This window comes from Antedon bifida, chromosome 2 (genome assembly GCF_963402885.1).
Source record: "Antedon bifida chromosome 2, ecAntBifi1.1, whole genome shotgun sequence".
In the NCBI taxonomy this organism is placed as follows: Eukaryota; Metazoa; Echinodermata; class Crinoidea; order Comatulida; family Antedonidae; genus Antedon; species Antedon bifida.
Window position 1 is genome coordinate 15,507,020 of NC_136227.1, and position 14,850 is coordinate 15,521,869.

The window sequence follows — 14,850 nt, forward strand, 5'->3', positions numbered from 1 at the left end:
TTTATTACGCACACAACTGAACTGTAAGACCATCTTTCACATATTTCTCAAATAAAATATTAAAAATTCAAATCCTGGACATGAAACGTAACAAAACAAATTTGGCCTATTCAGTTTTCTTTAAAACCTTAACCATGGTGATATAAACAAGGGTTTGCAATGACATTACCTTTGTTTTACTGTCAAATTCATCAGAAAGGAATTCAAACAATGGTTTATCTCAGAAAGATGAAGAAAACTAAGTATTAGATTTAGCAGACAAGTTTTATTTAGCACTCAAATTTAAAATGGATCATGACAAATTGTTATAGTAGGACATGTTTTATAGTCTAGAAAATTTGAGGAACATTATTTCTTTTAAAAACTTGCTGATAGTAATACACCGTTATCCTCTCGCGACAAACAAATCATCATGTCAATCTTGTCTTTAGTTTTAATAAAGTTACTAAGTATGAGACTGATTAGAGGTCTCAAATTTAATGATTTTCACATAATTAATAGCTAAAATTAGAATATTATTTACTTATTTCTCAAAATTGGATCATTTTATTGACAAAGTTGGGTAAATTTTGAAAAACCTGACTTTAAAATAAATTAAAAGGCCTGCAGCCAGTTACCATTTGCGGCCATTGAAGAAATGCATAATTGTTTTCATTAATTCATTTTAAATACTGCATTAAATATTTCTTATTGTATATTTTTTTTTAAACAGTGATCATCGACTGAATTTTCTGAAAAATTTACATACAATTATATTCAATCAACTTTCTTTCTTTTTAAATAGCTAGCTGTTGTTGAAAATTGAAGAATATAATAAACATTGCATAATATGTATGCCAGCACAACAGATGAGAAGTGAGAGAGGATTCTTCCAATGTACTTTACCCACATCTAGGATATTAAAAAGGTACAATAAAGAAGACTACCTTTTAGATAGTTGTTCATTATGTTCAAATATAATTATATGCTTGCAAATTATTCTCTGCATTTCTTTAAATTCAAAACAATCTAGCTATCCATTTTTTCATTTGAAACAGGTAAATATAATATGAATTAGACATGGATGCCTATATATTTAACACAGACCGCGGGTAGTGGGATATTATACTACAAGCAATGGGGTACAGTAGGACGATAGAGCAAAGACCAAGCTTTCAATCAAGGCACATTCCGATAATGCTCTTATGAGCAAATGTAATTTAAACAGGTTTTATCTACAGTAATTATATGCTGTAATTTGTTGAAATGTGCCACAATTATATTTGGCAAAAATGTCAATAAAAAATATAAACTAATGTATTGTTGTATGTATTAATGTAAATCATTAAAATAATGTAAGGTTTAAGATTAGTGAAGATTTTGTATCTATAATTACAACATTAAATCAGACAAAATCTTTATTACTCCAATTTATAGATTTTATGAAAAAATTAATCTAGACTTTTTAAATTGGAAAAAAAAGTTTAAATATTTTGTTAACATTATACAATTACTTGAGACACTTAAATACAAGTGTACATGACTTACCTCGTCTACAGCATTCACATCTGATCCTGCATTGATCAGACACATACATATGCTGCTGTGACCAAATTGGGCAGCATCAGACAAAGGTGTTCTTTTATACTGAAAATATTAAGCACATAGAGGTTATTATATTTCACATAATATAGATAATTATCATTATCAAAAATCAAACTCAAAGGTAACATTTATTTCTCTTTTAAATTCCTAGTAATAAAGTACAACAATTTGTACAGGTAATGATTATTGTGTTTGCATACCAGATGGTTATGCCAAGTCAAACAATTCAGAATTAAAACAAATTAGATTAACAATGGATATAAACCAGCTCTAAGTCTGTCAGAAGATTTCTTAGTGTTAGTATCAATAGACCAGCACTAGTTTGCCCTGTGTTACAGAAGTTGTGTACTATAACGTACTATAATAAATATTACTGAGACTAAGCAAGGGGCAATGAAATAACATGGAAACCTGTCAAATCAACCTGCTTCACCACCACTTTGATTACTTGTAAGCAAAGGATTCAATGGAGATGATGACACAATTGTATTGTGCATGCTTAGAAGGAACCAGTGGCCTGAATAGTCTGAATAAATGATCTGTAGAAGCAGAGTCTAGGCCGTAATTGTTTTGTACTGTATGTATCCTATGAGGTGTGGGGTTAATCAAAGGGTTATAAACACAATCGTCCATCCACATGATAAACAATATTGTAATTATTTATAATCTATGCATTTAATTTATTTCGTCTTTTATAAATAATAAAAATCACAAGGTACAGAGCACTTTAGGGGGTAGACGGGATCGTCAAAAAGTGAAACAAAACACTATCAAGTGACTATCTGACCCCCTAAAGTGTAAAAATTAAATAAACTTAAATACAGAAAAAGAGTTTAAAATAACATTTCACATTTCATTGAGTTCAGACAGGTATTTGAGGCAAGTTTTTTTTAAGTGAATATATAAATGAAGAAAGGGAAAAAACTAGACTACCTTTAACATTTGGAGGCAAGTTATGAACAGACGTGGAAATGAATTAAAAATATTATAATGAGCAGAATTCGTTCTTGAAATACTTAAGGTGTCGCAAATTTTGAGTAATGTAATTAATATTTCGTGGCCAATACATTTCTAACTGCCGAAAATGTTGGCCAAATTAGGGCGAGTAGACCTTGATATACATAGTGTAAGCCTCTATGATAGGGTCTACTGTACTTTACCAGAACAGAAGATCAATGTAAATATTGCAGTATAGTATAAAGTCATTTTGATAACAGCATAAAGAATTTTAGTACAAAACAGTCCCATATAAATGATAATATGTGACTATGAAAACAGTTAAGTGGAGAAACAATTAATGTACAGTACATTTACATTTGTTTTGATGATAATGTGTCATCATTGTGTAACTTTCATTTTCAAGTGCATGTGTATGTAAAATGAAATGTGTGAGCTCTCACTGTAAGTATGAGTTTAGGGCTTTTGTACATTCCTACTAATAAATGATATTCAAATTGTTGCAACTTCATTTTAATTATTATTTTTTAAATATTTCTGATCTACTGATTTTTCAAGAAAATACAACAATCCTTAAACAAATTTCTGCCAAGAGCACCAACTTGGCATCATAGTTTTTGTTCACTATAATGCTTTTTTTAATTGTCGTACAAAAAGATCATGTGTTTATTTATTGCAATTCAAAAGATTTCTATGCATAGCTTTTATCTGAAATTGCTTTAAATAAAATTATAATAGTTCATCATAACAAAATACTATAATAATAATTATTGCTTTAATGTAAGTGGAAATGGTGATGAATTGGTGGTTCTCAATTTTGTATGCATAAAATATGAACTGAAAAGATAAATGTACTATAGAAATGTGGGTATTGAAGGTAAACAAAATGCATAACCAAAAACAAAAATGTTTCCTCTGTCTGTTTGAGTGCTCTATTCATTAAATTATAATTCCCATCTTTTTATATTTTTGGTATTGGTATTCCTATTTTTCATGGCTGTATACATAAACATGTTATGACAAACTCATTTTAAAATGAAGGCAAGTCCCTCGTTTCTCCATACTTGCTAATGACGATTTCTTTTGAATCTAATGTAACAGTAATACAATTCATATTGTCAACTTGTCATGCTCATCAGATTCTTGAAAATATGAAATAGATTGAAAATTCAAATTCTCAAATTAAAAAATTTAAATTTTAAACTTTAATATGCTGTATCAGCAGTAATGCTATTAATATTATAGACAGAAACTAAGAAGGTTTATTATTTACTAATACTAGTGAATTTCAAAACTGAATGTGTCATATGAACAATACACAGCAGCCTATCCCTCTTTTGGAATGATAGTGCAGGCATTCAAGCTTCTCTCTTCATAATATTTAAGTGTCTTACTATTGTTATCAAAGTATTTTAGGGATAACAACTAATTAGCATCCTGTTTCCACTGTAAAGTATATGTACAAGTAAAGCATCAGTGATTTAAAGATCTGAGTGCAGAATAATTTGAATTCTAACAATCATCAATGTTTACATGCAGTCAGTAGACAGTTAAATATGCCATAAAGCAGACAATTTAAAATCAACAAATGTGATGTTGTTTTAGATCTCTATTTTAATTTTTCATTGATCTCTTTTAGATGAAATAAATTGACCATGTTTATGTTGGTATTACAAAAATCAGAAAATATTCATGAAAAAACTGTAGTATGGCTACAAAGCAGGGAGTTTGCTAACATTGTGACGTGGTACAATCTAGTATCAATTAGAATATAACAGTTGAAAAATGACTTGTACACTAAAAAGTTGTTCAAACTCCACCCTATTTTGTTTAGCGTTATTATTACAAATTGGGCAAAGATTAATTAAAACCATAATTTTCAATAAATCTCTGAATACAATTTTAAACTTGATTCTGTGATTCATTAAGAAGATTAAATATTCTCTATTTTCATTTTATAGTATTTGATTAAAAGCACAAGTCATATCTATGCTAGTTTTGCTACAGATTCTACATAGCCTATAAAGATGTTGATATATGATGGCACCAAATATTATGGAGGTTTCGCAACCTTACGAATACGATAACAAAAATGGATAGGTCATACATTTGTTAAACTTTTGAGCTGATATTCGTAAAGCGTATTTGTGTTGACGAATATCACCAGTCATAGTTTTTTTATCTATTTTGCACACTTTGCATTGAATCAAAAATGATTCATGATTATAATATAATTATAGATAATTTATTGAAAGTAATTTAGTAAAAATGCCACATCAATTTTGATAAATAGCAGTTTTTAAAGTCCTCTCTCCCTACACTATAGGCAACCATTGCAACATGTACCTTTGCTTCATTCAAGTTTACAGCAGTCATATTTTGGACGGCACCCTCAATATTTCGTTGCCATGCAAAACAGATTTGTACTTGCTTACTTTGCACAACTAGGTCCACTTTTATGCTTCTTTGCCAGGAGCCTGTATTTGCATGCTATAAAATGTTAAGGACAGAATTGTTCTAAAAGAGTTACTCAATGCAGGGTGGGGTCTTTAATGTTTTGTAGAGATACATCATTTAGGTCCCTCACCATATTTCAGAAAAGTAGTAATTAAAAAAAATGTTGAATCCTGGAAGTGAACCCACAACTGAGACAGTTATGAAAAGGAGTTGCACAAGTATTGCTATAGTTAAGTCACTGATGACAACATTTCTACATAGTATTTTTGATTAAAAAGTTTAAACTGTGAAATATGATTTTCACAATTTGACTACTTAATGATATAAAATCATAATTACAAAAAAAGTCTTCAGAACTATTAATATTCTTCTTTGAGATGCTGTAGGGGTAGTTTCATCTATGATATCCAAACAAAATACCAGTCTAGAAATGGGTTTTAATACCTTTCAAATAATATTTGGCCGCACACACAATTTAAAGACCAGGTGCGGGCAAAAAATTTCTATTGATCATACATTCCAATAATTATTGATCTATAGTTTTCCCTATGTTTCATAATTTTTGGAATTTCATTTGTGTTACATGAGCTTGTTGAAAATAAGCATTTTCTTATTAGTCCAGTAAAGATAAGTCAAAAATAGGGTGAACCTAGAACAAATTGCAACAGAATTTGTTTTTGTTTTTTCTGGTAAATATGGTTCAAATGAATATCATATCCAAAGTTTACCAAAATCGGACATCGGGAAGTGGGTTAATTAGCATAAATTCAAAATGGCCGCCATTTGCTATTTTGAAGCTCCATATCTCCTTAACGGTTGGATTTAGACCACCTGAGTGCATTACGAGTAGATATAAATGTGATATTAAACATTCTAATTAGCATATTAAAATTCCCATATGACGTACCTATGACGTCATATGACGTCAAAATCGTAACTCCAGTCCTTACCGCCCCAATCGATATAGAAGTCCCAGCCCTTATAATCGCTCTTACCAGTTTCAAAGAAATAGACGCAGTCCTAGTCCTTATCGTCGTGATCAGCATTTCCGAAATTCTAGTCCCTATCACCAAAATCGTAATAGGAGACCCTCTAGCCCTTACCCTAATCGTCGACCATTCAGTCCAGGTCGTGATAGACATGTATCTTTTGCTGACCAGAAGGAAAACAAGCCCGAGCTGGGAAGATGGAGCAATTCCCAGCTCATGAAAAGTCCCTTCCTCATAATGTTTCACAGACGCTCCATGTTCAATTAAATTCCAATTCTGAAATCCCAATATCTATTGATACACATTCTACTATAGCCCTTATCGACACAGGTGCTCAAATATCTATTATCAATTATACGTTTTATGATAACTATCTTAAATCCAGCCATACCTTTAACTCTGATTAAGGGATAGGTTTGATCAGTCAACGGCTCACCATTGAACATAGTAGGCACCCTAGACATCACATTTTTTATTAATGATTCTCCTTATTTACACACATTTCTAGTAACTAAGGCAGTAGTTAAGTCTGTTATACTAGGACTTGATTTTTTGGATAAATACTCCGCTAATATTGATTTGAGTACCAAATTATTTTCTATTTTATTTCCTACCCACAATTGTATAGTCATGCCCACTAATTAGGAATTAGTATGCCCCAATGTTTTCATAGATGAAGCCATTCATTCCCATGTTAATAGTTCTGTTAACGATAAGGATGCTTCTGAATTTACAGCTATTTGTACGAATATATCAGATGACACTCGTAGTGATAAGAAATTTAGTATCACCCTGCCTAATGCTTTATCTCAACAGCAATATGACAATGTTAATGATTTAATTGAAAAATTTGACTCTATTATCAGTAAAGACAAATCTGATTATGGTCGCACAGATATTATTCAGCATTTTATTGATACCCAACATCCTAACCCAATTCGCCAAAGGGCATATCGAACATCCCCAAAAATGAGAGATGAAATTAAATACCAAAATTAAAGAATTATTACATAAAGGTGTTATTGAACCCAGTAATAGTCCTTTGAGTTCCCCTGTAGTCATGGTTAAAAAGAAAGACAAATCATACCGTTTCTGTGTTGATTATAGGAAGTTGAACCAAAATACTGTCCGTAATTCTCATCCATTACCTCGTATTGAGGATATGTTAGATGCCCTAGCTGGAAATAAATACTTTACTACCCTTGATTTATCATCCGGGTATTGGCAAGTTGCTATGGACCCAGCTAGCAAACACAAAACTGCCTTTACAACAGGCGATGCCTTATACCATTTTAATGTTATGCCAATGGGTTTAACTAATGCACCATCCACATTCCAAAGATTAATGCAAAATGTACTTAAAGGTCTTCTATGGAAAACAGTTATGGTATATTTGGACGATTTAATTATTTTTGGTAAAACCTTTGAGGAGAAACTTTCAAATATTAATGAAGTGTTCTCTCGCCCGACAAATGCAAATTCTTTCAGGAAAAAGTCACATACTTAGGACATGTTATTTCCCAAAATGGTATCGAACCTGACCCATTCAATTTGGAGAAAGTTAGAGATTGGCCTGTTCCCAGAAATGTTAAACAAGTTCGTGGATTCATTGGCCTTTGTTCGTATTATTGACGTTTTATTAAAGACTTTGCTAATAATATTATTAGTCCTGTACAGCAATTAACGAAGAAAAATGTCCCTTTCCGGTGGACCGCCGATTGCACCACTGCATTTAATGCACTTAAACAAGACTTACTAAACCCCCCAATTGTTGCATATCCAGATTTTTCAAAACCTTTTATTCTTTTAACTGATGCCTCAGATTTTGCTATTGGATCTGTTTTAACACAATTGCAAGATGGTTTAGAACGAGTTGTCGCTTATGCCAGCCACACTTTAACACAATCTGAGAGACGCTGGGCGACATACGACCGAGAATTATACGCAATTATGTGGAGTGTCCGTCATTTCCGCCTTTATCTACGAGATGTCCCCTTTACGATTATAACCGATCACAAGCCTTTACTTAACTTTAAATCTCTTAATTTAGATACAGACCTTACAGGTCGTCGCTGTAGATGGGCTCTTGAGCTTGATACGTTTGATTGGACAATAGAACACAAATTAGGAAAAAAACATCAGAATGCAGATGCTTTGTCCCGACTTTCTGAAACTCAGGAAGATACTTCTTATTTAGGTGCTCTATTATTTGATTTCACATTAGCAAATCATAACATTCAACATGCTCAGGAAAGTGATCCAACTATTAGCAAGATAAAGCAGTATGTTGAGTTAGGCACAGTTCCATCTGACTTAGCCGGTACTTCCCCTTCAATTAACAAATTGCTAAAGGAGTTCCCAAATCTCCGTATTTTGAATGGTGTTTTAGTCAGAGAATGATTTTATGTATGAAGGTAATAATGATACAGTACACAATAGAAATGATATTCGTATGGAATCTCTATATGCTAATCAACTAGCTCAGCGCCTTAAAACAGCGCAGGGGATAGCACAAACCAACACGCAATAGCAGAAGTACAGACGTAAGACACACTATGACATTTCTGCACGTTTTACCCCTTATGAAATTGGAGATCAAGTTTGGTTAAATGATCCAGCAAATGCCTGAGTTAAACTAGCACCAAAATGGATTGGCCCTTATCAAATCGTAAAGGTTGACGATAGTGGTAAAACATATAAATTGCACAATCAAAAGACAAACCTACCCTATGCTAGACGAGTACACTATGATAGATTAAAACCTTACATCAAACCTACAATCACTTTAAGATATGGCCGAATTATTAAAACCCCAGCAAAGTATGATAATTAGTTCTAATTTGTTTTTTGTATATACTGTACTTATTTTTTCTGCATAAGTACTGTAGTTCAGTTTTTTTTTCCCCTAGATATTACCACTATGCATGTTGTGTTTTATATAGATAGATTCTTATTACACTATTTCTGACAGTTACTGTATATTGGATTAGCTGTTGTTTCACATTATTTAGTGATTATTTCACCTAAGAGCAAAAGTGAGAGATTTGCTCTCTTGTGATCTGTAGTATGACTGCCACACTTGTTGTTTCCGATTTCTTCATCTTTCTTGACATTTTTCATGACCTACCAATTGGTTTACTGTTATGCTGATATTGAATATTACATTTGCACTGTGCCTGGTGACACTAGATTTCCATGGTGTTAATTTCCTTCATTGTATTTTTTTTTTAATAATTTGTGTTTACATTAATGGCACATCATGCCCAGTTGACATACATTATTTCGCAAAGCGTCGTTCCTGATCATGACTTTTGTCTATGGGATTAAATAACCCGCGACTAGAGATATCGCATGTCTCCTATTTGGGTAGTATTATGTCCTGTGTTTGTAATTTTATGTGCACTGAATATTCATGTTATTTTCCACTTATTTGATGTATATTCCTAATATAATGTCGTACCTGATCATGGCCATATTGAGTCTATGGGTTTAAATAACCGGCGACAAGAGGAACAACTAACATTTTTGGGGTTGAACGTTCTTATTATTTAAATAATTTTGTTTGTAGAATTCGTATATGTCACTTTATCCCTCATGGTATCCCTCGTGTTTATACCTATGAACATCATAGACATTGTGCCAATTTGTCTTACACCAGCATACATTACACATAGTTCTATTTCGAACTTATTATTATTATCTTATTCTGAATTTCTCTAACTATTCTGTGGTGGTTCACTATTTTTTTTTTACAACACATTGTATATGTATTGCTATTTAAGTGATTCAAGGCTGATTAACATTTAGAATTTGAATGTGAATTTTTTTTTCTAGATATACAATATGAATTTGTTCATTTTAATATTTTATGGATACTACATTAACTTTACAGGTTAATCATGGTTTTACATTTACAATTAAATCATTGACTGTATGATGATCTTGGTTTTTTAAATATTTACTTAAATTATATTATCATATTAGTCAATTATTAATTATAGTTATTGTTTTAGTTTGGTAGTTAATATTAACCATAATTTATTATACTAGAGGGTGAGCTCGCTTCGCTCGCTCCCCCTCTAGGAAGTGTAGACGATGGTTCTCGGAATGATAATGACTCGGGTAAAAAGTTTTAGGACATTCTGGCCTGGACGATTTCGATCGGTTACCATTATTTAAATGCTTTTGATATTCGTAAAACTAAACCTACTCACTAACCTGTTTCACAGTGTCTTAGATGATTAATAGCGTTTTACGTATAGTGTTTATTGTAGATATGAAAAGTGGTAAAAAAGAAAAACAAAGGCTTGGAAATTGTAGGCCTAGATAACAGTCCGACGAAATCTACTCAAAAATAGTATAATTGTGTTATAAATAATAAATACAATATTGTGTGTATAAATGAGGATGGGCGTTAATTAGATGGTATTTGGATGGGAGGAGGGTGGGGGGTTGGGGGACGGCGGAGTGGCGATAATTATTTTAATTGATGTTTTATTAGGGAGGTGTTCCGGGCGTTTATTCAAATAAATACCATCCTAATTGGTATAATTAATACATTATTCCGCGACACAGTGAGCCGTTTTGGCCTAAGAAGGAAGACGTTTTAGACGGCTTGCAACATGGGCAGAAGTATCCTAGGGTCCTGACGGGACTCAGATAGCGCATAGTATATATACATAAAGTCCTGGCAGCTTACTCGGCTATCGGGGTTTCATTCGATTTCAAACAAAAGCTCTTATAATCAATTCTCTCGATGTAATTTTATATAATTATTTCCAACAATTTACTCCTATGTTTTATGAATATATTTAATTTGATCTTTTGTAGATATAAAAAGTGGTAAAAAAGAATAACAAATGCTTGGTAAATTGTAGGCCTAGATAACAGTCCAAAAATAGTATAATTGTGTTATAAATATAATATAATATTGTGTGTATAAATGTGGATGGGCGTTAATTAGATGGTATTTGGATGGGAGGGAGGGGTGGGGGAGTGGCGATAATTATTTTAATTGATGTTTTATTAGGGAGGTGTTCCGGGCGTTTATTCAAATAAATACCATCCTAATTGGTATATAATACATTATTCCGCGACACAGTGAGCCGTTTTGGCCTAAGAAGGAAGACGTTTTAGACGGCTTGCAACATGGGCAGACTTTAATCTCGACCTTAACCTATACCATTCAAACTGTAATGTTCAATGTCATGTGGATGCCACTGTTTCCAATTCTTTCTTGCCCCTGATTAATAAACCGACTCGTGTAACAGAAAATACATCTTCTATCATTGATAATATATATAGTAATTCTACAAATAATCACAATATCAATACTGGAATTATTTACACAGATATATCAGATCATTATCCTATATTTGCAATCACAAAATCTGAGAATCATAAAAAAAATACAAAACAGTCATTTATTTTAAAACGCACTTATTTCCACCAGCAAGTCGAATCCTTTAAGGAAGACTTGGCAAATGAAAACTGGCAACCTGTCCTAAGCACAGAAGATGCAAACATTGCATATTCAACATTTGCTCACAACTTCAAACATTTAATTGATAAAAACTTTCCTTTGAAAAAAATTAAGGCAAAAGCAAAGAAAGATCGATCTCCATGGATCACCGAGGCAATAGCAAAGTCAATAACAACTAAGGGCAGGTTGTATAGTTCATACAGAAAAAATCCCACTCCTTCACACAAACTGAAATATACTAAATACAGAAACAAACTTACAGCACTTATTAAGAAACGAAAAGAATACTACTTTACTCAATTTGAAAATAATAAAAGTAATACCAAAAAGACATGGAAAACGATTAACACTATAATGGGAAGGACAAAAACACAACAACTACCACCAACAATAAATCATGACTCTAAGCAATTCAACACCCCCTCAGAAAAAGCAAATGCGTTTAATACTTATTTCACAAGCATTGGAGAAACATTGGCAAAACGAATTTCACAAGAACCACAAATAACAGAATCATCCTCGTATTTAACAGGAAACTATGTTAATTCTATGTTTCTAAGACCTGTTACTGAGGATGAAATTAAAACTCTCCTCGAAAATTTGGAAACTAATAAAACACCTGGGCACGATGACATTGGAGCACTATATCTAAAACCATACTCAAATTATCTTAAACGACCGATTACTCATTTGATCAACATATCACTCGCTACCGGTTGTTTTCCGGACGAACTTAAAATTGCAAAAACAATACCTATCTTCAAGAACGGAGATAAATCAGAAATTAACAATTACCGTCCCATATCCATACTGCCATGTCTTTCGAAGGTTTATGAACGGGTTGTTAGCAATCAAACTATTTCATTCCTAAACAAGAACAATGTACTTAATAAATCACAATATGGTTTCCGACAACAACATTCTCCTATTCACGCATTATTAGATGCATTTGAAAAAATTACCTCTGCAATCGAACAAAAATGCTTTATGATAGGAATATTTTTAGATTTATCAAAAGCGTTCGATTCAATGGATCATCACATTTTATTACAGAAGATGAGACATTACGGTATTAGAGGTGTCGTTTTAGATTGGTTTAAGAGTTACTTATCAACTAGAAAACAATTTGTAAACGTAGAAGGTAAAACATCACAAACCAAATACATTAAGTACGGTGTTCCACAGGGGTCCATTCTTGGACCCTTACTATTCCTGATTTTTATAAATGATATGCCATTTGCCTGTAGAAACACAAACGTTATTATGTATGCAGATGACACTAATGTGTTCCTGCAACACAATGATATTACAAGAGCATTCGATATTTTAAACTATGAAATGGCATGTCTTTCTAACTGGTTTATTGCAAATAGATTAACGGTGAACACCAAAAAAACGAATTATATTGTATTTACTAGTAGAAATGTAAAAATTGACACATCAAATCTAACTTTGCTAATTAATACTGATATTATAGAACGAGTAAATCAAACAAAGTTTCTTGGTGTTCATCTAGATGATAAATTATCATTTGCATATCATGTAAATTCAATCGCAAAGAAAGTTTCAACAGCTATAGGCACCATGAATAAAATAAAACGCGTACTCCCATACGAAATCCTATTAAAAATATACAACTCTCTCATATCAGGGCCGTAACCAGGTTTGACGGCGGGGTGGATCGTTAAGTTCTTTAGTGGAACTCAGGGGCGGATCCAGGATATTGAAATAGGGGTGGCGTAGCTTTGCGAGCGAAGCGAGCAAATATTGGCTGGGGGCCAGGGGGCCGCCAAGGGCCCCCGGTCGGGGTCCAGGGGCCGACGGCCCCTGGAAATTTTGGCGTTCTAGCGCATTGTAAGTCGTTTAAAACGGTTTACAAACATCTCATAATGTCATTTACCAAACACTCTAAAGCTCGCAAATTACGACATGTGGAACATGCAGCTGATACTTACCTAGGGTACCAAATGCAAGCTAACAACTTGCCTGTACTTTACATCTAAATTTTTACAACGCGACGATGTTTTTCAGCTTTTATAAACTTGTCCTAGCCTAGGCCGGTATTATTTTCTTATACACGCGCGCCGGGTCGATCGCGGTCACTACTTCTTCGCACATGCAGCAGTAACATGACGTCACGTTAAAGCGGGCCGTCACAGAGTCTCATGCATATTAATGAAGCAAACTTGCTGAGAGTGTTTTCACCACGCAACACATGCGACGCGAGATTTATCGAAACTCCGAGCCATCTACTGACGGTCATGTTTTTGACAATTAAAATCACGGCATATTCAACGACCTGGTTTAAACGATCGTTTAAAAATTAGCGGTCCGGCTCGATTACATTATATTTAGTGATTTGAAAAAAACAAAACACCTCTTTTGTCATGATGTCATCGCGATGTGTTTATGAGAATCATCGACGGGAAAGCAAATAAAACAACAAGGGTCATGAAATGCTGCAGCATTGTTAATATTTTAATAGTAATACGTTTTAATAAAATGTAGCCCTAACGGGATAATTTTCATAGGCACTATACAGTCCTAGCCTTTGTTTTTATTGTACTTAATAAATGGGCGCGTAGTATAGTAGCACTGACCATGTTATTGTTATCTATTTTTAATCTATTTTAAAATAACCGGTTAAATTGCGTTATGCAGCAGAAACAGACCCCATGTGGCTTCATCAACTCTATTGATCGTCTGAGGTACCGCTATTCTACAATACGGGAGTGACGATCACAAAGGATGCCGACCTGCTTAGTGGAACGCGACCAAGCTCACCACATGGCTTTTATCAACTTGCTCCTTTTACACTAAAACTGTGACGCTAGAGATTGATAGTACACAAAGGATGTCGACGTATGCTTGGTGGAATGCGATCAAGCTGACGATGTGCTCCGACGTACTATTTTCAATATGAAAATGTGCAAACCATCGGTGATTGATGACCGTCGAAACGATACGTGTTTTTAAAATCTATTTAATTAAAAAAAAAAAAAAAAAAAATCTTTAAAAAATAGGGGGGGGGGGGGCGGATGCCCCATACACCCCCGCTAGATCCGCCACTGGAACCATACAATCGCATTTCCGGCTATTCTCTTAGTCTTTTGTTTATGAACTATAAGTTGGTGTAATTTCCAGCCCACACATTTCAATTGCCGACCTTATATTGTCAGAGATTCCTCCTCCTTTCAAGCCTCCTAGCAACAACATGGTACATTAGGGATCGTATCATTGAGACTTTAACAGGCATATTCACCATCATGTGGTGTTTAGGTAAAAAACCATGGAATTAAGATGATCTCTGAATTCACTCAACCGTTGCATCTTGCACTTGCGTGTGAGCTGCATGCTTTCTCTATCAAGCAGCTGGCTGGG

The 14,850-nt window shown here is 33.4% G+C and overlaps 1 protein-coding gene and 1 long non-coding RNA gene across 2 annotated transcripts in view; both read right to left on the minus strand.

The window, feature by feature from the left end:
- Positions 1-6,140, minus strand: part of LOC144835477 (uncharacterized) — a 198,919-nt gene extending 192,779 nt beyond the window's left edge. Inside the window, exons 1-3 of the mRNA XM_078690561.1 lie at positions 6,102-6,140; positions 4,888-5,031; positions 1,528-1,626 (exon numbers count right to left, since the gene is read on the minus strand). Coding sequence (XP_078546687.1) covers positions 1,528-1,626; positions 4,888-5,031; positions 6,102-6,140 — 282 coding nt within the window. The remainder of the gene's footprint in view (positions 1-1,527; positions 1,627-4,887; positions 5,032-6,101) is intronic.
- A 7,788-nt stretch (positions 6,141-13,928) lies between these two features.
- LOC144835201 (uncharacterized) lies at positions 13,929-14,249 on the minus strand. The gene is made up of 2 exons (XR_013611066.1): positions 14,161-14,249; positions 13,929-14,083 (listed from the first exon to the last, which is right to left on the minus strand). It is a non-coding gene; the product is annotated as an uncharacterized LOC144835201 (long non-coding RNA).
- Positions 14,250-14,850: the final 601 nt, after the last annotated feature.